Source organism: Osmerus mordax, chromosome 8, assembly GCF_038355195.1.
Source record: "Osmerus mordax isolate fOsmMor3 chromosome 8, fOsmMor3.pri, whole genome shotgun sequence".
Classification (NCBI taxonomy): Eukaryota; Metazoa; Chordata; class Actinopteri; order Osmeriformes; family Osmeridae; genus Osmerus; species Osmerus mordax.
The window spans coordinates 11,032,765-11,051,182 of NC_090057.1; the positions used below are offsets into that span (position 1 = coordinate 11,032,765).

Here is an 18,418-nt window from a genome sequence, read left to right on the forward strand (position 1 = left end):
AAACTAAAATGGATTCCACTTATGTGAAACAATAATAGTACATTCTAAAAAATAGTTTACTTACAAACATTTTGTGAGTAAACTATTTTTTAGAATGTACTATTATTGTTTCATATACTGACCAATAATAATAGTAACAAATCCTGAATGGAAGCTATGGCCAATGTCAGTAATTATACCCCAGTGTGGATAAACAAACAGTATTAATGTGGAAAAGTAGTACAGCATCTTTAAAGAAAGAAAAACGATACACAATGGCAATCGTCTTTTGACTCACTTGTTTTATACAAGTTTTACAGGCATAGATCTTAAAAATTCAGTACATAAAACAGGTTCAGTACAATTAAAATAAGAAAAAAAGCATTTCACAAGTTAACAGCCTGAAAAAGACAAGTAGCAAACAGAAAATCTTCAGCTTGTCTACATCTGAAATTAATTCCACTCGTAACGTCTGGCAGGTGGTGGTGGTGGGTAACCCTGTCCAGAGTTGTAACCCTACAAAAAGTGGAAAAAAAGAGGCTAAGAGTTAAATTCTTTGCACAAATGTGAACACATAACCAACCGTCCCCACCTACCCCATATAAATATGCTAGAATACAGTTGCACGTTCTTTGCACGCAATTTACAAAAACAAGCCCCACAAAAGAATGTGGAACTGATCGACCGTTCTAGTTCCAATGACCCCCATGTATGCGTACAGTTGGGTTTCATTAAGCAGCTGGAGATTATACTTGACTTGGTTGCCAAATAGTTACCTGTGGTGGTGGTGGTCTGTTGTCTCTGCGGTCATCTCGGCGGTTGTCGTAGCGCTGCTGGTAGTTCCCAGCACCTCCCCCACGGCCCCGGGCCATGTTTTGTTGGTAGGCTGCTCCTTGGGACTGCATCGACCGGTCCCAGCCCTGTCCACCATACTGCTGCCTGCACAGTCAAAACGTGGTTGTCAGCTGACAAGAATCGCTAGCCTGAAGGCGAGTTTGGATTAGCGTCGGTCAATGTTGTGCAGCTTGGCTTCGACCTAGCTACGTTAATTAAAACACCTGAGAATTTGTATTGTGAGACGGCAGGACGATGCAATTCTGGGTTTTGGGGATTCTGAGTGTTGGGCCCTCCATCATTTTGTCCCACCCACCATTTGTTGAAATATGTCAGAAGGCCTGATATGGCTACAAAAAAAACAACCCTTTTCAAGTTCTATTGATGCAGCCTTCAATTGACCATGGTGACCTAGCAACATCCCTGCTAATTGGTATAGACCGAGAGGCTGAATTCATAAAAGGATAAGATGGCGACCCAATTTACGCCATTCTGTGTATAAACCCCGCAAGAGTATGAAATAAACCATATTTACATGAATTGCACTCATCCCTGAAATGAGGGCACCACATTGCTCTTGGGCGATGAACACACATCGACCACACTGCAGCTCTCCATGAACAACAGCTCGACAATGTGTCGATCTGGGAGCAAACCCCAACGTATTAAGTCTCGTCTTATTGCCGACAATGGAGCAGGAAAGAGTGGAGGTGGACCCATCCCTCATTATCAAACCATGTCACATTCTTTCCCAATGCCCGACTTAGCAGAGCAGTGGAATCCATAATCCCTCCTCCAGGTTCCCTTCTTATGCATTTTCATTTGGTCCGGTCGTAAGTAGTTAAAGAAACTGTTTTCAGTCGCCGCTAATAACTACTGACCTAAGGTGACAGGGAGGCACAATGGGGATGGGAGGCCTGAAAAGTTGAACCAAAGAACCTGATTAGTCCTTCAAGAGGTCTGGAGCCAGAATCAATAGCTGGTCTGTGCGGACACTGTGGCTGCGGCACGGAAATGATAGCGCTCCGGCAGCATTAGTTATGCCTCATTAAGTTCCACAAACCTCCTCGAGAGAAATTTGTTTTAGCTCGGCCATAATTTCAATTCAGATCCAAGCCCCCCATGGTGCGGGGCTGGTGGCCTCAAATAAGAAATGAGAGGGAGGGAGTTATCAGCATGTACAGTTGGTAGGTGTGCTTCCACAGGAAGAAAAAAAACAAACAAAAAAAAACCCGACAAAAACAACTTGCTAAAAACGCCAACCCAAGTGTGAAAACCGTCGGTCAATCCCCCCAAAAAGTTCTACGTTCATGAGCGCCGCCAAGTATTTATGCAGTACACACTACTTCATCCAAAAGAAAAGTTACTCTGAATTTCTCAGGCTGAGTAAAGACAGAGAAGATTTCCTCCTGACATGTTACAGAAGCGGACAAAGAAGACTCACCTTGGGTATTGCTGAGGGTTGTACGGGGGAGGGGCTCCTAGTATACCCTGCTGCCTGGAATCTGAGCAGGACAAAAGATACATTTTTGAAAAAGTGTCTATTCTAATCCAAGTTCTTGTCATGTACACAGTATACTACATTCAACAAAATTGGCAGGTGGAATAGTGTCTTTTAAATCAAGAATGTGAACAAGAAATTCATAAAAACTTGATATTGTGGAACTTGGTGGATGATCCATTATGAGTTGCAGTTGGCCTATTGATGAAACCTTTCCCTCAACTTTTCTGGTTTTGGTGGTAGTGGGGAGGGAATTCTACTTAAGTCGTACTTGGATTGTAAACAGCAATAAGTCCCATATTTGATAACACATCTATGATGCACAGAAAAAAAAAAATCATAATTAATGTTTAAACCTAATCATGACACTGTAAATGGAGTACTTCCAACAGGTTGAATGTTCAGTTTAACTTTCCATTATGCCGGAACTACAGTGTGCGCTATCCAAATTGGGAAATTAATTAACCCAATTCAATTCCGCCATAACCCCAATATCAAAACAAAGCATTTTTAATGTTCCGATACTGAGAAAACAATTGCCATGATAAAATTACGCCTATTCAAGCATCAGATCACAATAGGGTTTGAGGGAAGGGCGGAAAGAAAAAAAAAATGCAGCATTTGCATTTCTTCTCCTGAAAATGAAATAAGCATTCAGCGGGCGGCATTGTGGATGACTCAAGTACCCTGGTTCCATCGCCGCGAGCCCTTCACAAAGCCACACTTTTTACAAAAAAAGTAGCGAGCAGCTTCCAGATTCACAGTTGCCAAGGCAATGACCAGCTGCAAGCCTCAGACTTGTTTGTTTATAGGGGCAGGCCTGGTGAGTGTTTCAGATGGAGAAGAGGGTGAGGGGCGGGTGAAGGGTGGGATGAAAAGAATTTCAGTGAAGAAAAGGCCGTCATTTACAAAACCGGGATTTGAGCTGGTGTAAGAAAATCTTTGATGGTAATGATGTTGGAAATAGTATGTTTGGCCTGGAGGTTCACTGAAACTTTGGCCCCCAGCTGAATTTGGGAAGGAGAGAATAGAGCGAGGACTTGGGAGGACGATAAAAGTAAAATATGACCAGGCTGTGGAGAAACCCCTGCATGACAAACATTTATATTGACCACTTGTAGAATAGCCAAGTCCTGCGATAAGTCACAACTTAGTACCAGAGCTCAGCTTCAATATCAACAGACGTACTAAAAAAGACAATGGGAGAAATGGCAAGTTTGCCAGAACCAAGTCATTTCAGCCTGTTTTTCGGCAAACGTTTATTAATCTTCTCGACCAACAACTTAGGACCACCCACTCTGGTCTAATTTAGAACCCTGTAACGTCTCATCTCTCTTCTGCTGATGGGTCCGTATAGTCACTCCAAAGAGAGAATTACAAGTAGACACCTGTCAATCTCCTTAATTAACAATGATCTGAAACTCTATGGAGCTCTGGCCCATGTGATACAAACGACAATTAAGGATTACGCTTCTAAATCCTCTAAACACGCTGCATTCGCTGTAGTACCACCAGGATTACAACAAGCCCAAACAAATGACATTTCCTCACATTCATTTTCAATTATCTTGTCTTTTCAGTCTGGTTTCGTAGACGACTCGTTTGAGTACGCATGGCTCAATAAAAAATGGATGGGAGCTGAAACTTCAACAGCACAACAAAGTCGACAATACAATGTCACTACATGTCAGCACAATAATGGCCACCAACAGAGTGTCCCCAGTTGGTTATTACACACCAGCTGTTTTGATTAGGGCGAACAAAACCTCGCTGCATGTTTCAGAGGCGGTGTGTTGACACATCACCACAGGAGGTAGTGGCACAGTCAAAGGGGAAGTTAACTTTGGTTTCAACCCTCTCCAGACTACAGCACACATCCAATCAAATGGGATCCTCCCAAAGGCTTTTATCAGGGGGCCAGTGTGTCCAGCAGACCCACTCGACAGCCTCATTACCACCCTGGTCTCCCAACACCTAATCAGCAAACAGGGACCCAGGACCCCCACCACAAAGACCCATCCTAGCCCAGGCTGGGGTGATTACTGCCCACCTAGTGGATCCTCCCCTAGGAAAAAGGTTTATCTGAACAAAAGGCATGCCTTTGAGCTCTCATTCGCCCCAAAATGGCAGATTTCTAGATAATCTAAGAGTTACTTCTCTGGTTTACCTGGTTTCTTTTATCTGTAAGACTAATGATTTGCAAACGCCTGACTGGTTTTTCATGTATGGCCAATTCTCTGAAGTCTGATGACAGTCACTGACTGATCACGAGTCCAACATGGTACATCCTACATTTAACATGCATTGCTGCTGTTAGAAAACGTTTGTGTTCAGTCAATCCACAGGTAGTATTACTAATAACCACCTTAAAAAAAAATTAAAACACCTCTGGAACATATTTATGCAAATAGTCTACACTGAATAAACAAGGAGCCTTCACTGCCACTCTAGGTGTATTATGTCCAAGGCTTTGAACTCAATTATTAGGATATGTCACGTAAACAATAGCTGTCAATAGCAGACAGTCCTGTAGTGATCCATCGCCTTAGGACCATGAATTTCCATGATAAAAACGCAGAGTAACACCGCAAAGAGGAACAAGTCCACAATCACGGACGGGCCACAGATATTAACCTTGATTACCTTAATCAAAATAACTCCTCCTCAAGAAAAAGAAAATAATAATGATAAAAGAAAAATAAGTCCCTCACTGCTAATTGCCAAGTTTACCATCACGAATGAACAGTGGAGGCAAAAGGGAGGCGCTGCCGCAATCCAGAGGAGCCAAAAACCCTTATTTGCATCAAGTGCCACCAGAATAGTCTCGACTCCCCCACAGGCTATCAGCCGCCAGATGAGATTATTCATCAACTTGCAAATTGGCACATCAAAGTCAAATTGGAGAACTGCTGTCAGAGGACCACAAGGGCTAAGGCCAGGGGCACGCAGGAGCCCATGATTAGGTGCTGGGGAAGAGAATTTGTCCCTCCAGATAGAGTGATTCCAGCACCCAGTCCACTGAACAAAGGGCCATTTAATTGTATTTAAAAAAGTTTATTTTTTAACCATCTTTAAAAAAGCACCATTTGTCAGCCTCGAGTCCTGATTGGGCCAAAAAAACAACATCCAAGAAGGGAGGAGCCCGCTGGCCTTCCTAGTATGTAATCGGGAGACACGCAAGTGGATATTTGGCTTTGGGATGTGCGCCGTATCACCATCTAAAGGCTGTGTGCAAGTTGATGGGGAAAAGCCTTGGTGCGATGGTGTTTGGATGTCTTGAGGTATGGCTGATGCGCATGCTCGCGAGTCTTACGTGGGAAAGACGGGGCATGCCCGCCACTGTGTTGGGGGCGGTAGTTCCCCCGGTTGTAGTTGCCAGGGGGCGGGGCGTTGCTGTACTGTCCACCTCTGTTCATGCTGTGACTGGAAAGGAAAAACCAAGAAAGTATTACAAGCATGCCAAACTGCAGTTTACGGCTTTGTTGGTTAGTAAGAGCCCCAAAAATCGAACTATCCGCTCAAATGTCCATCGTGTTATAGTAGCTACATTCCTTACAATGTTGGCACACCGGTGACACGTTTTTCAAAGCCACACAAGAAAAATCCTACTTCTATAACCAACTGATTCATACCAGGTTTTCCTCATTACCAGCCTCCGAGCACCTGCCCGTTTGGCCCCATCAAGGCAAATAACTGCTTGAATTACGAAATTAAGGATTTGGTGGACCAAAAAATAAATAATTCGGAATACATCACGTTTCTTCAACGCCATGCATAATTCATTCCAAAACATGCTATAGTCGGTATCAGCCAGATGTTCAATTATTCAGGTTCCTTAATGACAATTCAGCCTTGCACGAATGTACAGAGTAAAGAGCTTAGATCATAATCAAACGTGGGTATTTAATGGTCACCGGGGGGGGGGGGGGGGAGCAAGCCACAGTGGCAGATGCACAGTAGTAGCTGGTCCTGAGGTAGACAGAAAGCGCCTACCCCAGAGCACGGAAGGCTGATTGGTCCAGGTGGGTCTGCTGTCGGTTAGGGTTGAACCCAAGCTGGGGCCTCCAGGGGCCCCGGTTGCCCCTCTCCCAGTCCCCGGGCTTAAGCACCTTGTTAGGGAGCCTGAGAAGAACGGTCCGAACAATGGTCAAAATAAGGGACTGTGGCCTCCCTGTATTAAACCTATTATATTCTGTGGATGGGCATGTTCTATACATCAAGGATAATAGGTGTTACCAATGTGTTAATTACCATAGCATTTCAAAAAGAAGATGCACATTTTACACTAAACCTACTCTTCTAAACATATTCTTAAAGCATAGGTGCAGTAATCCACACGATGTAAACAAATATGCAAAACTCACAGTAGAAAGAAAAATGATGTTAGCTTACTTAGCCCCAGGAAGAACAACTGCCTTGAACACAAAGCCCTCTGCATACTGGGGATCCACATACTTTATTCTGTAAAGAAAACAAATGATTAACGTTACTATCTTAACACCATGACTTATTTTATATATTACCTAAATATGCACAAATATGACGTACTGATACAGGAGTCACTGCGAACCATACCAATTATTTCATATTAATTTTGATCAACCCCCCCATAGAAACTGGACCCTGAAAAGCCATAGACACACCACGAGGACTCCAGAGTGACAGGTGCACAGCCTCAAAACATTGCTTCCATTGAGGCCAAGAATTCCAATGTCATTCACCTACTCCACTATAAATTCATCCTATGGAGGAGATCCATCGCATGCAGCAAAAAAGGTGAAATGTGAAGTTGGAGAGCGAACACTCCAACAGCTGCTGACTGGGGCCCTCAGGTAGCGACTTCCAGGAAGCTCAGTTGTCTGAGCGGCGGTATGAGGTTAGGGGTTCAAGTGCACCTTCAAACGTTCATTATGTTGTTAGCGGGAACGGGTAAACAAATATTCGCCGGCACATAAAGCTCAATGTCATAACAGCTGCTTGCGTGTCCTCCTGTCCACCTGAGTTCAGCGGCAGAATCTAAGGTTACAAAAAGAAATAATAATGACAAAAAGAGAATCCGTACCCTATCGCACTGTTCTGTGCAATGTCTCGGAGCGTAGGGATTGGAGACTCCACTGGCCTATGAGAGAAAAGGAAGAAAATGTGTTACTTTCTCCAGGGATGGAGTACTAGCAAAATAAGAATGTCCTCTGAAATCATAAAATGTGCTAATGAAGCGGATGTTGCTTACTCATCTGGTAGAATAGGCTCTTCATCAAGACTTAGTGTCCCTTGGATTCCATGGCATAGCTCTGCAGGCATCTCAGTTCCCTAGAGAGCAGCGATAGAGTCTGAGCCATCTGTAACATTTGGACTGTAAGGTGGGGCCAATCCCGTTCAAATGGTGAGGAGCTCTGCCTACCTGGTGACATTTGGTCAGATACAGCTCCTGGATGAAGTCGCAGAGAGCGTGGGACTTTCCCACAAACAGCACGTCGCTTCCCAGACTGTTCCTTTTTTCTGAAGAAAAGAGGAGCCCCGGGCTTATTGTTTTTTTCTCCCCCCCCACCGTTTCACATTCTTATTCATTTAACAGACGTGATATGTAGCTCCATTGTTCCCAAACTGAATATAATAAGTGTTCTGAATGCCAAGGTCATGTGTGATTCCGATTCCAGCTGTAGATGAAATGGACAGAGTACAAGTGTTTTTGTGGAAAGGCTCCGTTGGAGTGTTGCTCACCTTCCTCAGAGGAGAGGTCAGGGTACACGTCATCCAAAGCCGCCCTCAGCCTGCGCTCGTCCACAAAGGGCAACAGAGCCACACCTGCAAATACGGAACACCTGAGGTTATCCAAATATTGTTACAGGGGAATCTGTGTGTTCCAAGTTTTTGTAGCTCGATTCTCTTCAAACCCCAGAGGTTCTCTGAAGGTATGAAGTAGAAAATTGCCCAGTGTCTTGATCAAGACCTAAGGAAGTACAGTGCCGCAACATGCCAGCTAGCTAACTAATAGCAAGACAATATGAAGTGGATCCTCAATGTAGTGTAAAGTGGATTTTCAGTATAGATCAGCAAATTTGGTTATGTTAACCAAATAACACATTTATTGACAATATACGTGGCTGCTCGGTAGTATTTCTAATCAAACTGTGAAACAATTAGCTTTTTTGTGTGTGCACAAACTCCAATTAACAACTGACAAACTACAGTAATTGACATCTCAATCACCAGCTGCATCAAAGGCACTGCACTAGTAACAGTATTTGGACAGTGACATGGTGGTCATGTTTACATTGGCTCTGCACTACCCCGCTGGATTAGAAGTGATCCAATGACAATGCGGTGAAAGCAGGCCGTCAGCTTTCATTTGGCATTTTCTGCTCGATTTTTGGCCCCTTATTGGACGTAGTCCCTCCAGGTCAGACGACCACAAGCACCAGGAAATTGGATTATTGTGGTAAGTGACGACTCACCCTGCCAGGCGTACTTTTTCCCATTCAGATCGATCGCAAAGTCGTCAGGATAGAAATCAATAATGGAAGAGTCCTGTTGAAACGGGGCAGAACGTTGAGCGCGAGAGAACATACCGCATTGTTTCGTTTAAATTAAACTGGCAATTTCACAAGGCCAAAGTAGCCTAATGTGTGTATTGAAGAAACTGTACTAGTTGTGACTGATGTTCTCACTGTAACTTACTGGGTTGCTCATGAGCGTACGCCAGGTCTCTGGCAGGAAGTTTCCACTGGCGGCAGGAAACACACCCATCAGCTGCTCCAGGGGCTTGAACTACCCAGACGTAACCACACAGAGCACGAAACGGGCTTAGTCGTGCAAGGAAAGGACTGGGCTGAAGAATTCCACGAGAGCGGGAAAGAACGTGAACAAGACAAGTGGAAAAAGTGGCCTTCTGTCCATTCTTACCGGCTTGGTCCCAACCTCGAACTCGGTGAACAGGCCTTTGATGTCTTTGAAGTCGGATGCAAACGGAGCATAGTGGAAAGGAAAGTACCACTTCCAGGAGGCACACCCCTGTCAATCAGCAAACAAACATGAGTTTCCCACAGCAATGACACAAAAAACAACCCCCAACTCTTTGCTGATTTGCTTGAAAAAGTGCGCAGGGAAAAACCCCCACTGGGAATTCTTTTTTTGAAGTGGTAAGGGATTTATAATGTTACTGAAGTTTATTTAGCAACGGGTTGAGCTGAATTCATGAGATTTCAGTCATTTCCAAAAGACCCGCAAAGGGCCAACCTGCTTAGTACCTCTTCACCCTTATAACACTAACAAAATGGATACAAATTAAATTTCACCCCTTCCCTAAAGTATACTTGAAAATAATATAAACTCTGCAAATCCAGCCTTGGAAGATGAGATGAGATAAGATAAACTTCTCCTCTGCTACAGAATTAGCTTTTCAAAGGCATACCCATGGATGACCTTCACTGCCTTGCTAGCAGGAATTTCTCTCTGAAAATGATGTCTCCAAACTATTCTACAATCCCTGCACACACTGGGTACTCCCATTTCAATGCCACATTTCTATGACAAAAAGACAATAATTCAAATAACAAGTTGTGGCTTTCCACCTAGAGGATGATTAAGTGTGAACCCCAAAATCACATTAAAAACCAACATTCACCACAGCCATACCAGAATTGAAAGCCTATAAATTAATAATAAATATGTCTCGTGCTTTCTTATGGTACTGACTAGAAAGCAGGGTACTACTACGACATTCAAAAAAAAAAAAAAAGGACAAAAAAGAAGACCTAAATAAATAAACACACGGTTCAATTTGTTTTAGCTCCCTATATTGGCACCAGCCAAACGAGCTGCCTTGGTCTCTGAACATTTGGCGATGCGTGTGCACGTTCACAGCACAGGTCTGACGTTGGCAAGCCCCTGAATGTGTGGCAGAAAAGAACAGACACGTCCACATCCATGGGGTGTGGGGGGGGGGGGGTGTGGGGGGGGGGATGCTTGGTAATGAATACACTCAGAATCCCCCCCTGGGGACGGCCCTCGATTGCTGAGCATGTGGTGTCAACACAAGAGCCCCGCATTCACAGAGCGCACAATTACCGCTGACAAATCCCCCCAGCTCCTGCCTAATCAGACAAGGATCTTCTGAAGAGAACCCACGCCTAATTATTGAATTTTAAGTTAAAGATCAAGATCTGCATTATCAACTGACGTACAAAGTAATACATGGTGCGTTTGGGGCTCCCGATGGCAAAGCAAACAAACTAGAGGAGGGCAGCTCGATTCCCGTCCTAAATAAACAGCTCCATGGTATATTCCCACACCGTGACACTGTTGGCTGGTTCTCCCTTAAAAAACGGTGTGCCCCGCAAAATGATTTCAGAACAGCTGGTTCGTCTCGTGGGTGAGCACGTGTGTAAAAAGGCCTTCGGCGGGTTCTGTACCTGGTAGTAGTACCTCAGGACCCAGCACAGGCCCTCCACATAGGACCGGACCACCTTGCGCTTGAAGTCCTCGTCGGTGGCGTCGACGTCAAACTTGGTCTTGTAGTATCTCTGCTTCCAGCCATCCTCCCACAACCTGCCAGAGCACATTGTGAGAAGAACGTGACACAAAACTGGCTATACCAGCGGGCGTCCATTACCGCCCGTCGAAAAGTTTTTCATTGATTGCGATCAACTCGGGGAACAATTCAACCATAGTTGCAGCAACTGTAGTTATTCGGGCTCTATGCAAACAATGCACTCGACTCCATCTTCCATGCAGCATTGAATTCCATCAGCGCGCTTCGACCACCGTAGTCGCGTCCGTGTAGACATGCAGCGAAACTTTGCACCTTTTGGAGTAGTTTAATGGTTCCGACATACAAGTAGATTGGTATGCCATTCTGCACATAATCAAGGATGAACAGCATCTGTCTAGCCGATCCTCCACTCTGGCCCACTGGGAGCGACGACTTGTAACCGGAAAGCCTCCATGAATACCAATTTAGCCCAATGGATTTAACAGCTTTGGCAGGCACATCACAGAGGAATTTATGAGAATATTCCTCCTTTCCATATTAATGACTTGCAGGAAGGTGTGTGTGTGTGTGTGTGTGTGTGTGTGTGTGTGTGTGTGAGATGAAGGGGGGGGAGGGGGTTATTGATGAGAATCGGGAAGCCACAGAGGAGCAACCGAAGAGCCCGTGCTGCAAGTGTTGAGGCATAAATCAGAGCCTTATCCTGGATTGGATGCCGTTCTGGCAGGAGCGCTCGTGCCCCGGGTTTACCTGACGTTGTCTTCAGGCTCGGGCTCGCTGTCGCTGTCATCGGCTTTCCTCTTCAGGCCTCGGCCGTCCGCTGCATCACTGGGCCCGGCAGAGCTCTGGACGACAGCAGGGATGGGGGGGGGGGGGGGGGGGGGAATGGGGAGATTACAAAACTTAAATGAATGTCGTTACCCGGGGCACCTTTAGAAAAGACCATTTCTCGTTTTTATGTTACATTACATTTATTTACATGTATTCATTTTGTTCACACACTTCTTATGTGAAACCTTGGGTCACAAACTAACTTTTGTAGTTTTGAATATTGCAGAGTATTATAGAGGACATTACTAGTAAGGGAAGGACATTTCCTTTAATGGCAAAAAAAAATCCTGGGCATAAGGAAATACAACAAGCTGTTCTGCACAATGGGAAACCTTCTCTTAAACATGCTTCTTTTGTGAAGTTCTTATTCATGTGCAAAATAGCTGCTTGGGACATTGTTCAATCAGGCATTTACGAAGCAAAGCGTGAGTGAATATAAGCACTAACAGTTTCTTACGACACACCTGACCCTAGCCATGAAGGATCAATGAAATAATCGACCTACAGAATACGTTTAACTATGCTCTATGGTTCAACGAGGTTCGGCTGTAATGTTTGCACACAAGCAGTAAGAAGTCTAGATGCTAGATGTCTAGATCAGTTAAGTTCAGAACACCTACCTTCCCACCATTCTTCATCATGGCCTTCAGGGATTGAGCGGCATCCTGAATAAAATAATATCAGAACCTTGAAGCGTTGTTACACTCCTCATTTCTCATGTTCTGGAACCAAATGGGTCCGGTTCTGGGTTCTGATTAGGGAACGGGGTTCAATGTGAACTCAAAGCACAATTTCCAGGCTCCCGGCTGCATACCTTGTTGTGCTGCTCTCTGGACTGCATCCTCATGTCGAAGGCCTGCTGCCGAGCATTCTCCACAGGCTGGGGTCTGCCTCGACCACCCAGGGCCTGAGGGGCAAACTGACCAGAGGTCAGGTAGGACGGGGCCTGCTGGGCCTAGGAAACACAAAGCCGGACAGTGTGACTCCAGAAACCCGCGGAAACCAAAAGAAGCCTTTTTTCTTTTTATTCGGCGGTCATTTCAAAGCATTTTGTCAAAACAAATCCAAATTAAATTTGGCATCACATTACAATAAACAGAGAGGACTTCAATTCAAATGGACACATCTGTATCACTTACTTTCATTCTCTTTTTCTTCTCCTTCATTCTTCTTTTGAAGCCCTCCTACAAGACAAACACAATTATGTGAACAAACAGTGCAGCTGACAACAAGAGCAACAGAAAATTGCTATTCACTGGGCTTTGAATTCCTAAAATTGCCACCCCCTAAACTAGACCAAATTCTAGTTGAGTATCAATGGCTAGTACCTCCCCCAGAGAGCAATTTTAATCAGATGCCTACATTGCAGCTGTTCATGCAACCCAAATGGGCAATCTCCCATCTTCCTGTGCAGCCACAGCAAAATATGACCTATTGAAGAGAGACTAAATTGGCTGCTAAAGCCACTGTTCATCCTGCAAACTAACGTCATCATCTTTGCGTTTCTTGAAGATGTTGTCCTCGGCCACACCCACTGCCTGCATGATCAGCTCGACTCGTTCCAGGTTGACAAAGCCGTTCTCTGTCAGGTAGCCCTGTGAGGAGACCACAGATGAAGCGTGTCGGCATGGGAGAAACAGCAGCAAGCACTCAGGCAAGAAGGTACAACTGAAGCCTGGCTTTGAAACAGACAGGCACTACTGATCATACTCACTCCGGTCTTGTGGACAACATCTTTGTAGATGCCCACCAGCCGATCTATGGCACCCTCTCTAAAAACAAAAGGAAATCAAGTCGAGACCTTTGAAATGTCACGAAAGCCGATGAACTGCTGTAATGGATTTGTCGGCTGTCAGCCTCACCTTATTTCTAACGACGGCAAATGAGGCAGGAAATCATTTCCCACGAAGAAACACATGAAGACCCAATCGTCAACACTCCTCTCAAAGTCAAAGGGAAAGGGTAGACTCGCCATTGTCAGCTCCCTTTCCAGATACTGCAGAAAAGCAAGGAGGCCTTGATAAATATCAAACCCACAAACATCTAATACATCCATTGAAGATTGAGAGGGAGGATTTCGTATTACTTTCAATGCCACGGTGACGAGATAGAAAAAGGTCCCATTCAATAAAGTACATGTAACATCTTTCACTTGAAAACAATTTATTTTATTTATTATTTTAAAAGTCTTCACATACCTCACGCAACACAGAGAGTCTTATGAATATGAATTCTTGTTCTGAAGCCGGCATAGTGTCTGCAAACTGATCATGCTGGAGAAACATCCACAGAATTGGTTATTGTCCAATTGTAGAATGCCATAGAAATCTATTTGCGGGGAGGAGTAGGGTAGGGGGTTGAACACATTCACTTACCTCTCCCTGCTTTTCTCTGGCCACTCCCTGGCAGTCTTTGATCTCATGACCCATCTGGTTGCACAGAGCGCATGGCCTGGGCTTGTTGGGCTTGAACTCCTCCCTGATGATGGTGAAGTTAGGCTCATGTGTGGCCAGCCCCAGCATGATAAGATCGGCTGAGCAAACAAAGCAACATCCAAAATCGATTTCAACTCATTTCGTGACGGAAAACTTTCCAAAAGGAGCCCCGTTTCCAGGGACGCCGCGTGCATTGTTATCAGACAATGAGAAGGCTTTGCAGGCTCCATCTATTCACATTACCAATCCTACGTGGGCCGGACATACATTATTATGCACATGCATTGGTAATACAAATGTACAATGGCATAATTCATCCATTTAGGGGGCAAATGTATCAAGCTCCTCTTCAATCTAATTACACCGAATATTTGTCCTCCTTTGTCCACCGAATGCAGTGTAAACCACTGAATGCAGCATCTTTTTGTTCTGTGTGCTACATAATTGCAGCCAATCTAAATGCTTTAACCAAGCATTAATAAGCAAGAACAATTAGGATAGCGGAAAGACTGATCCCCATATTCATTCACATCCAGACCTGAAGAGTTGCAACTGGCAAAACAGTTTCACAACAAAAATATCAATCACATTCGAATGTACACCTTTTTCTTTGACTGATGTTGAACTGTAGAATAAAAATTGTGTTTTGTATTATTATCCATATTTGGTTGCAACAGCCACTGTCCATTAATATAATATAAGATTAATTCATCTTTGTTGTTTGAATAGACAAGCATTTTTGCATTCTTAAAAAAAAAAGAAAAGTACTTTTGTGTTATTTCTGTGAAAAACATTTCAATGTCTACAATCAAAAGTCAAATTTCTGTTTTACCTACGAGTAATATAAAAATCAAAATAAATTACAAGCTGTTCAATTTACTAGCTATATATGCAGCCGTTCAAGAAAACTTGAGTTTGTATACTAGCACATTTAATGTAACCAAAGGTTTTTCAGGCTACAGCCTAACCATCCTCAACAGCAAAAAAAAGCTGGCTCTCTCTAGCCCCAGCCATCTTCCTTCATCTACAAAGCACTCTCCATTTTAACCATCTGCTCATTACTAAGCTTAATTACAGATAGATTGGTTGTTTTGTTCACAAATTAATGTGGACTGGACACATTGATTAGATTTGGATTTCAAGTTGAATTTTATCATTTATAAAATATCATCATCAGAACACCTTACCAATACAATAGTTGTAATTTTTCCCCACTACCCTAATATTCTTAAAAACAGATGATGGAAAATGTGCATTTTAAACGACTTGTCACCGAACATAGTATTTTATTCCTCAGGATCCAAGAAAGACCAGACACAGGTGTAGTGTGTGGGAGGGCTGAACACTACAGGTCCATGTGGAAGTCAGACAAGCCCCACAGCCTGAGTGTAAGATAAAGATGGCAGCCTTACCATCTAAAACTGTGATTAGCTGTGTTTGCACCTCAGGCACGATACCCCAAAACTTGGAACTATACCACAGAACTACTAGGGGTGAAAAAAAAAAACATCGATTCACATTTGAATCGCGATTCAGATCGATTCACAAATGTATGTGAATCAAAAAATAATAATTATGTAATTTATTTATTTATATATATTTTGTTGTTGTTGATTTTATTCAAAAAATCTCTGAAAAATCGTGAATCGATTTTCAATCGAATCGTCACCCCAAAAATCGAGACATCGAATCGTGAGGTACCAAAAGATTCCCGCCCCTAAGAACTAACCTAGAGCGTTTCCACTGCAGGAACCAGAGACCAAACTGAAACCCGGCAACTAAAAAGCAGGAACTACTGACGACATACTTAGTTAATGAATCAACCAATATCCCAAATACGACCACTATAGCAAACATTTATCATATTCTGAAGAAAGAATCATAATGCATCTAAACATGCCAAGACATATTATATCATAGAGGAGAGAGAAACGACTAGCTCGGAGTTTGACTGGGTTCAGGTTGTTTCCTCTACAGGGCCTAAGCAACAGTCATGATACATGTCATTATTAACACGGTGTTAACACGAGGAGGACATCCAGTGCAAGACACGTATGCAATACAATACTGTCTCAATCCGCTTACACCCAGTACACAGACACTACATCGTTGTAGTTGTCACAGGCTCAAGCTTGCCAGTATTATTGAGTGAATGAGATCCCAGCTTACCGTCAGCCCCACAAAGACAGTGATGGGTGTTCGGGTCATGGTGAGGCTGAGCTAAAAAAACAAAAAACAAAGGGAATAACGTTTAGGAAAGTTAAATGACATTCTGGCTGATCTGAGTATTTGGGTGGAGGAAAGGCTAACATGATGGTCACAGTAAGCCTTGTGTCACTTATGTTCTGGTACCTCTCTGCCTCCTGATGTAGTCCATAATCTTGTGCTCCCCCTCACCTGGAACACTGGCATCAGACAAAACAACCTAGGTAGATATAAAATATAATATAAAATAAAACGGATACCATGCATAATACCAAATAACGCACTCCAGTACACCATGCATAGTATCATGAATCATGTGACTAATTTGTATAAGGAACAAACCAATGTAGTGGCTGGACTTACATATTTCCCTACCAACAAAGTCATAATACTGACCGTAATGTTACGCCAACCAGGATCGTTACTGAGTCTATCTGCCACATAGTATCTGAGACACTTTGCAAGGTTGTCCATAAATTCTGTTCCCTAGGAGACAAAAATTTTTTGGTGGTGTTATGCATTTCAGAGAGGCTTTTAAATACATTTAAATATGGGTCAAACTATTTGACTCACTGGGGTGATGCAGTTACTGTCGAACCTCTCCTTTATTTCATCAGGGGGAAGATACCCTCCTAGACAATTTTTTTACAGAAAAGCAGGTTTGATTGAGGATTCAAATAAGCAAACACAAAAACAAGACAAAATCAATGACATAATTCCACAGATGGTCTTGTTTCAAGTGCTTTAGATGTTTTGTAGTTGTTAGAGTAAATGTTCTGAATATAGGCACCTCTCTGGATGACCTCCTCTCTCATTTTGTTTTTCTCATCAACCAACTCTGTCCCTTCCTTGGACGCCCGGAATCTCCTGGACCTCTGCTGGTTCATTTTGGCTCGGGGGGCCTGTTTAAAGACAAGCAATTATGTCAGCTAAAACTGTGACTATACTTGTATTATATTCCACAATTATTTAGCTACCACTATGACCTTTGGTAATTGGTTGAAGGAAAAGAAAAAATTACCACTCCATCTATAGCCATGTAGAGGACCCTTCTTGGTCGAACTATATTGAAAAGACGATCAATGTACTCAAAAATGGCAACCATCATTTCATCTTCATTTTTGGGTGCAGGCCTGTAGAGGTAAATGTTTACTTTAGCAGTTGTATATCGATCATGATAAAATATCATGCATCAAAACATGCAAAAAGTATGACCAACTTGTCTTCAGGATGTGTACAAGGGTGAATGATCCCATTCATGTCCAAGTACAAATTGTCAAATTCCACTTCATTCGGATTTGGCTTGCTGGTGTCCACGGGAATACGCACACCATTGCATTCCTTCGACTGTGGAAAAATTACATTTTGACCAAATAAATAACAGTGCAACCGTAACAACATCAAAGTGTATTGCGCAATACAGGTACCACCTGTGAGTAAGTGCGGTGCACTAGTACACTGCACGCGCGCATTAGCTAGCTAATGTGTGGCGTAGCTACTTTCATTACGTCGATTCCTAGTGTAGAAAGACCGATCGCTAATTCGTTCATTTCTATTTAAATTACAAACTACTGCCATGAATTGGTGAAATCAAACATTGACGTAAGACGCGTCAGTTCAAGCTATATTCAATAACAATAACTATTACACATGGCCTTCATAAAACCTATTAGCTAGCAAGCTAACACGTACGTTGGCAATAGCATGTTGGCTACAAACACTTACCCTCTCCTCAACACTATGCACAATAATTGACGCATACTTCCGACTCAACCAACGAAAAAATGCGGGGACTCCCATCTCCCGTAATTTATATACAAGCAATAAACACCAGTTAATATAAAAAATGTTTCAAAACACTTGGTTAAAACAACTGCTGTAGTACGGGCTCCTAAGAAACGTTCCTGGCCTACATTTGTTTCCGGGTTGTTTAACAAAACCTTCCGGTTGCGGTTTATGCGTTATCCATTTTTCATAGAGCGCCACTTTGCATTGTGGTTAAAAAGTGGACTCTATTCTAGGATAGTTTTACCGCATCCTGAGAAAACCGAGTGTTAAACAAAATAGCAAAAGTTGTATTCAGTAAGATCTTCAACTATAGAATTGCTATTAGCATTGGTGTTTTCAGCTAATCTACTATGTAAG

The 18,418-nt window shown here is 43.2% G+C and overlaps 1 protein-coding gene across 2 annotated transcripts; it reads right to left on the reverse strand.

The window, feature by feature from the left end:
- Positions 1-258: 258 nt before the first annotated feature.
- On the reverse strand, positions 259-18,180 carry xrn2 (5'-3' exoribonuclease 2). Of its 2 annotated transcripts, XM_067241995.1 has the most exons (31): positions 17,999-18,180; positions 17,493-17,620; positions 17,295-17,406; positions 17,064-17,175; positions 16,847-16,905; positions 16,670-16,759; positions 16,421-16,493; positions 16,238-16,288; positions 14,009-14,166; positions 13,832-13,906; positions 13,496-13,629; positions 13,348-13,405; positions 13,121-13,228; positions 12,773-12,817; positions 12,448-12,588; positions 12,254-12,298; positions 11,553-11,647; positions 10,726-10,861; positions 9,218-9,325; positions 8,993-9,082; positions 8,770-8,842; positions 8,036-8,119; positions 7,716-7,813; positions 7,545-7,624; positions 7,377-7,433; positions 6,707-6,775; positions 6,308-6,436; positions 5,628-5,737; positions 2,258-2,318; positions 756-918; positions 259-495 (listed from the first exon to the last, which is right to left on the reverse strand). In XM_067241995.1, exons 1-31 carry the CDS (start codon positions 18,071-18,073, stop codon positions 433-435), a joined length of 2,880 nt encoding a protein of 959 aa, XP_067098096.1. In that variant the 5' UTR covers positions 18,074-18,180; the 3' UTR covers positions 259-432. The 2 variants fall into 2 exon arrangements, with proteins under 2 accessions (XP_067098096.1, XP_067098098.1); XM_067241997.1 differs by lacking the exon at positions 12,254-12,298.
- Between the last annotated feature and the right edge of the window lie 238 nt (positions 18,181-18,418).

Bases quoted from the DNA above. Each gene is read 5' to 3' on its own strand.
- xrn2 (XM_067241995.1), bottom strand. From the start codon at position 18,073: ATGGGAGTCCCCGCATTTTTTCGTTGGTTGAGTCGGAAGTATGCGTCA. The intron at 9,326-10,725 runs GTACAGAACCCG...GCTGATTGACAG, and splicing joins TCCTGAGGTACTACTACCAG to GGGTGTGCCTCCTGGAAGTG. The intron at 8,120-8,769 runs GTGAGTCGTCAC...CCGTATTTGCAG, and splicing joins GAAAAAGTACGCCTGGCAGG to GTGTGGCTCTGTTGCCCTTT.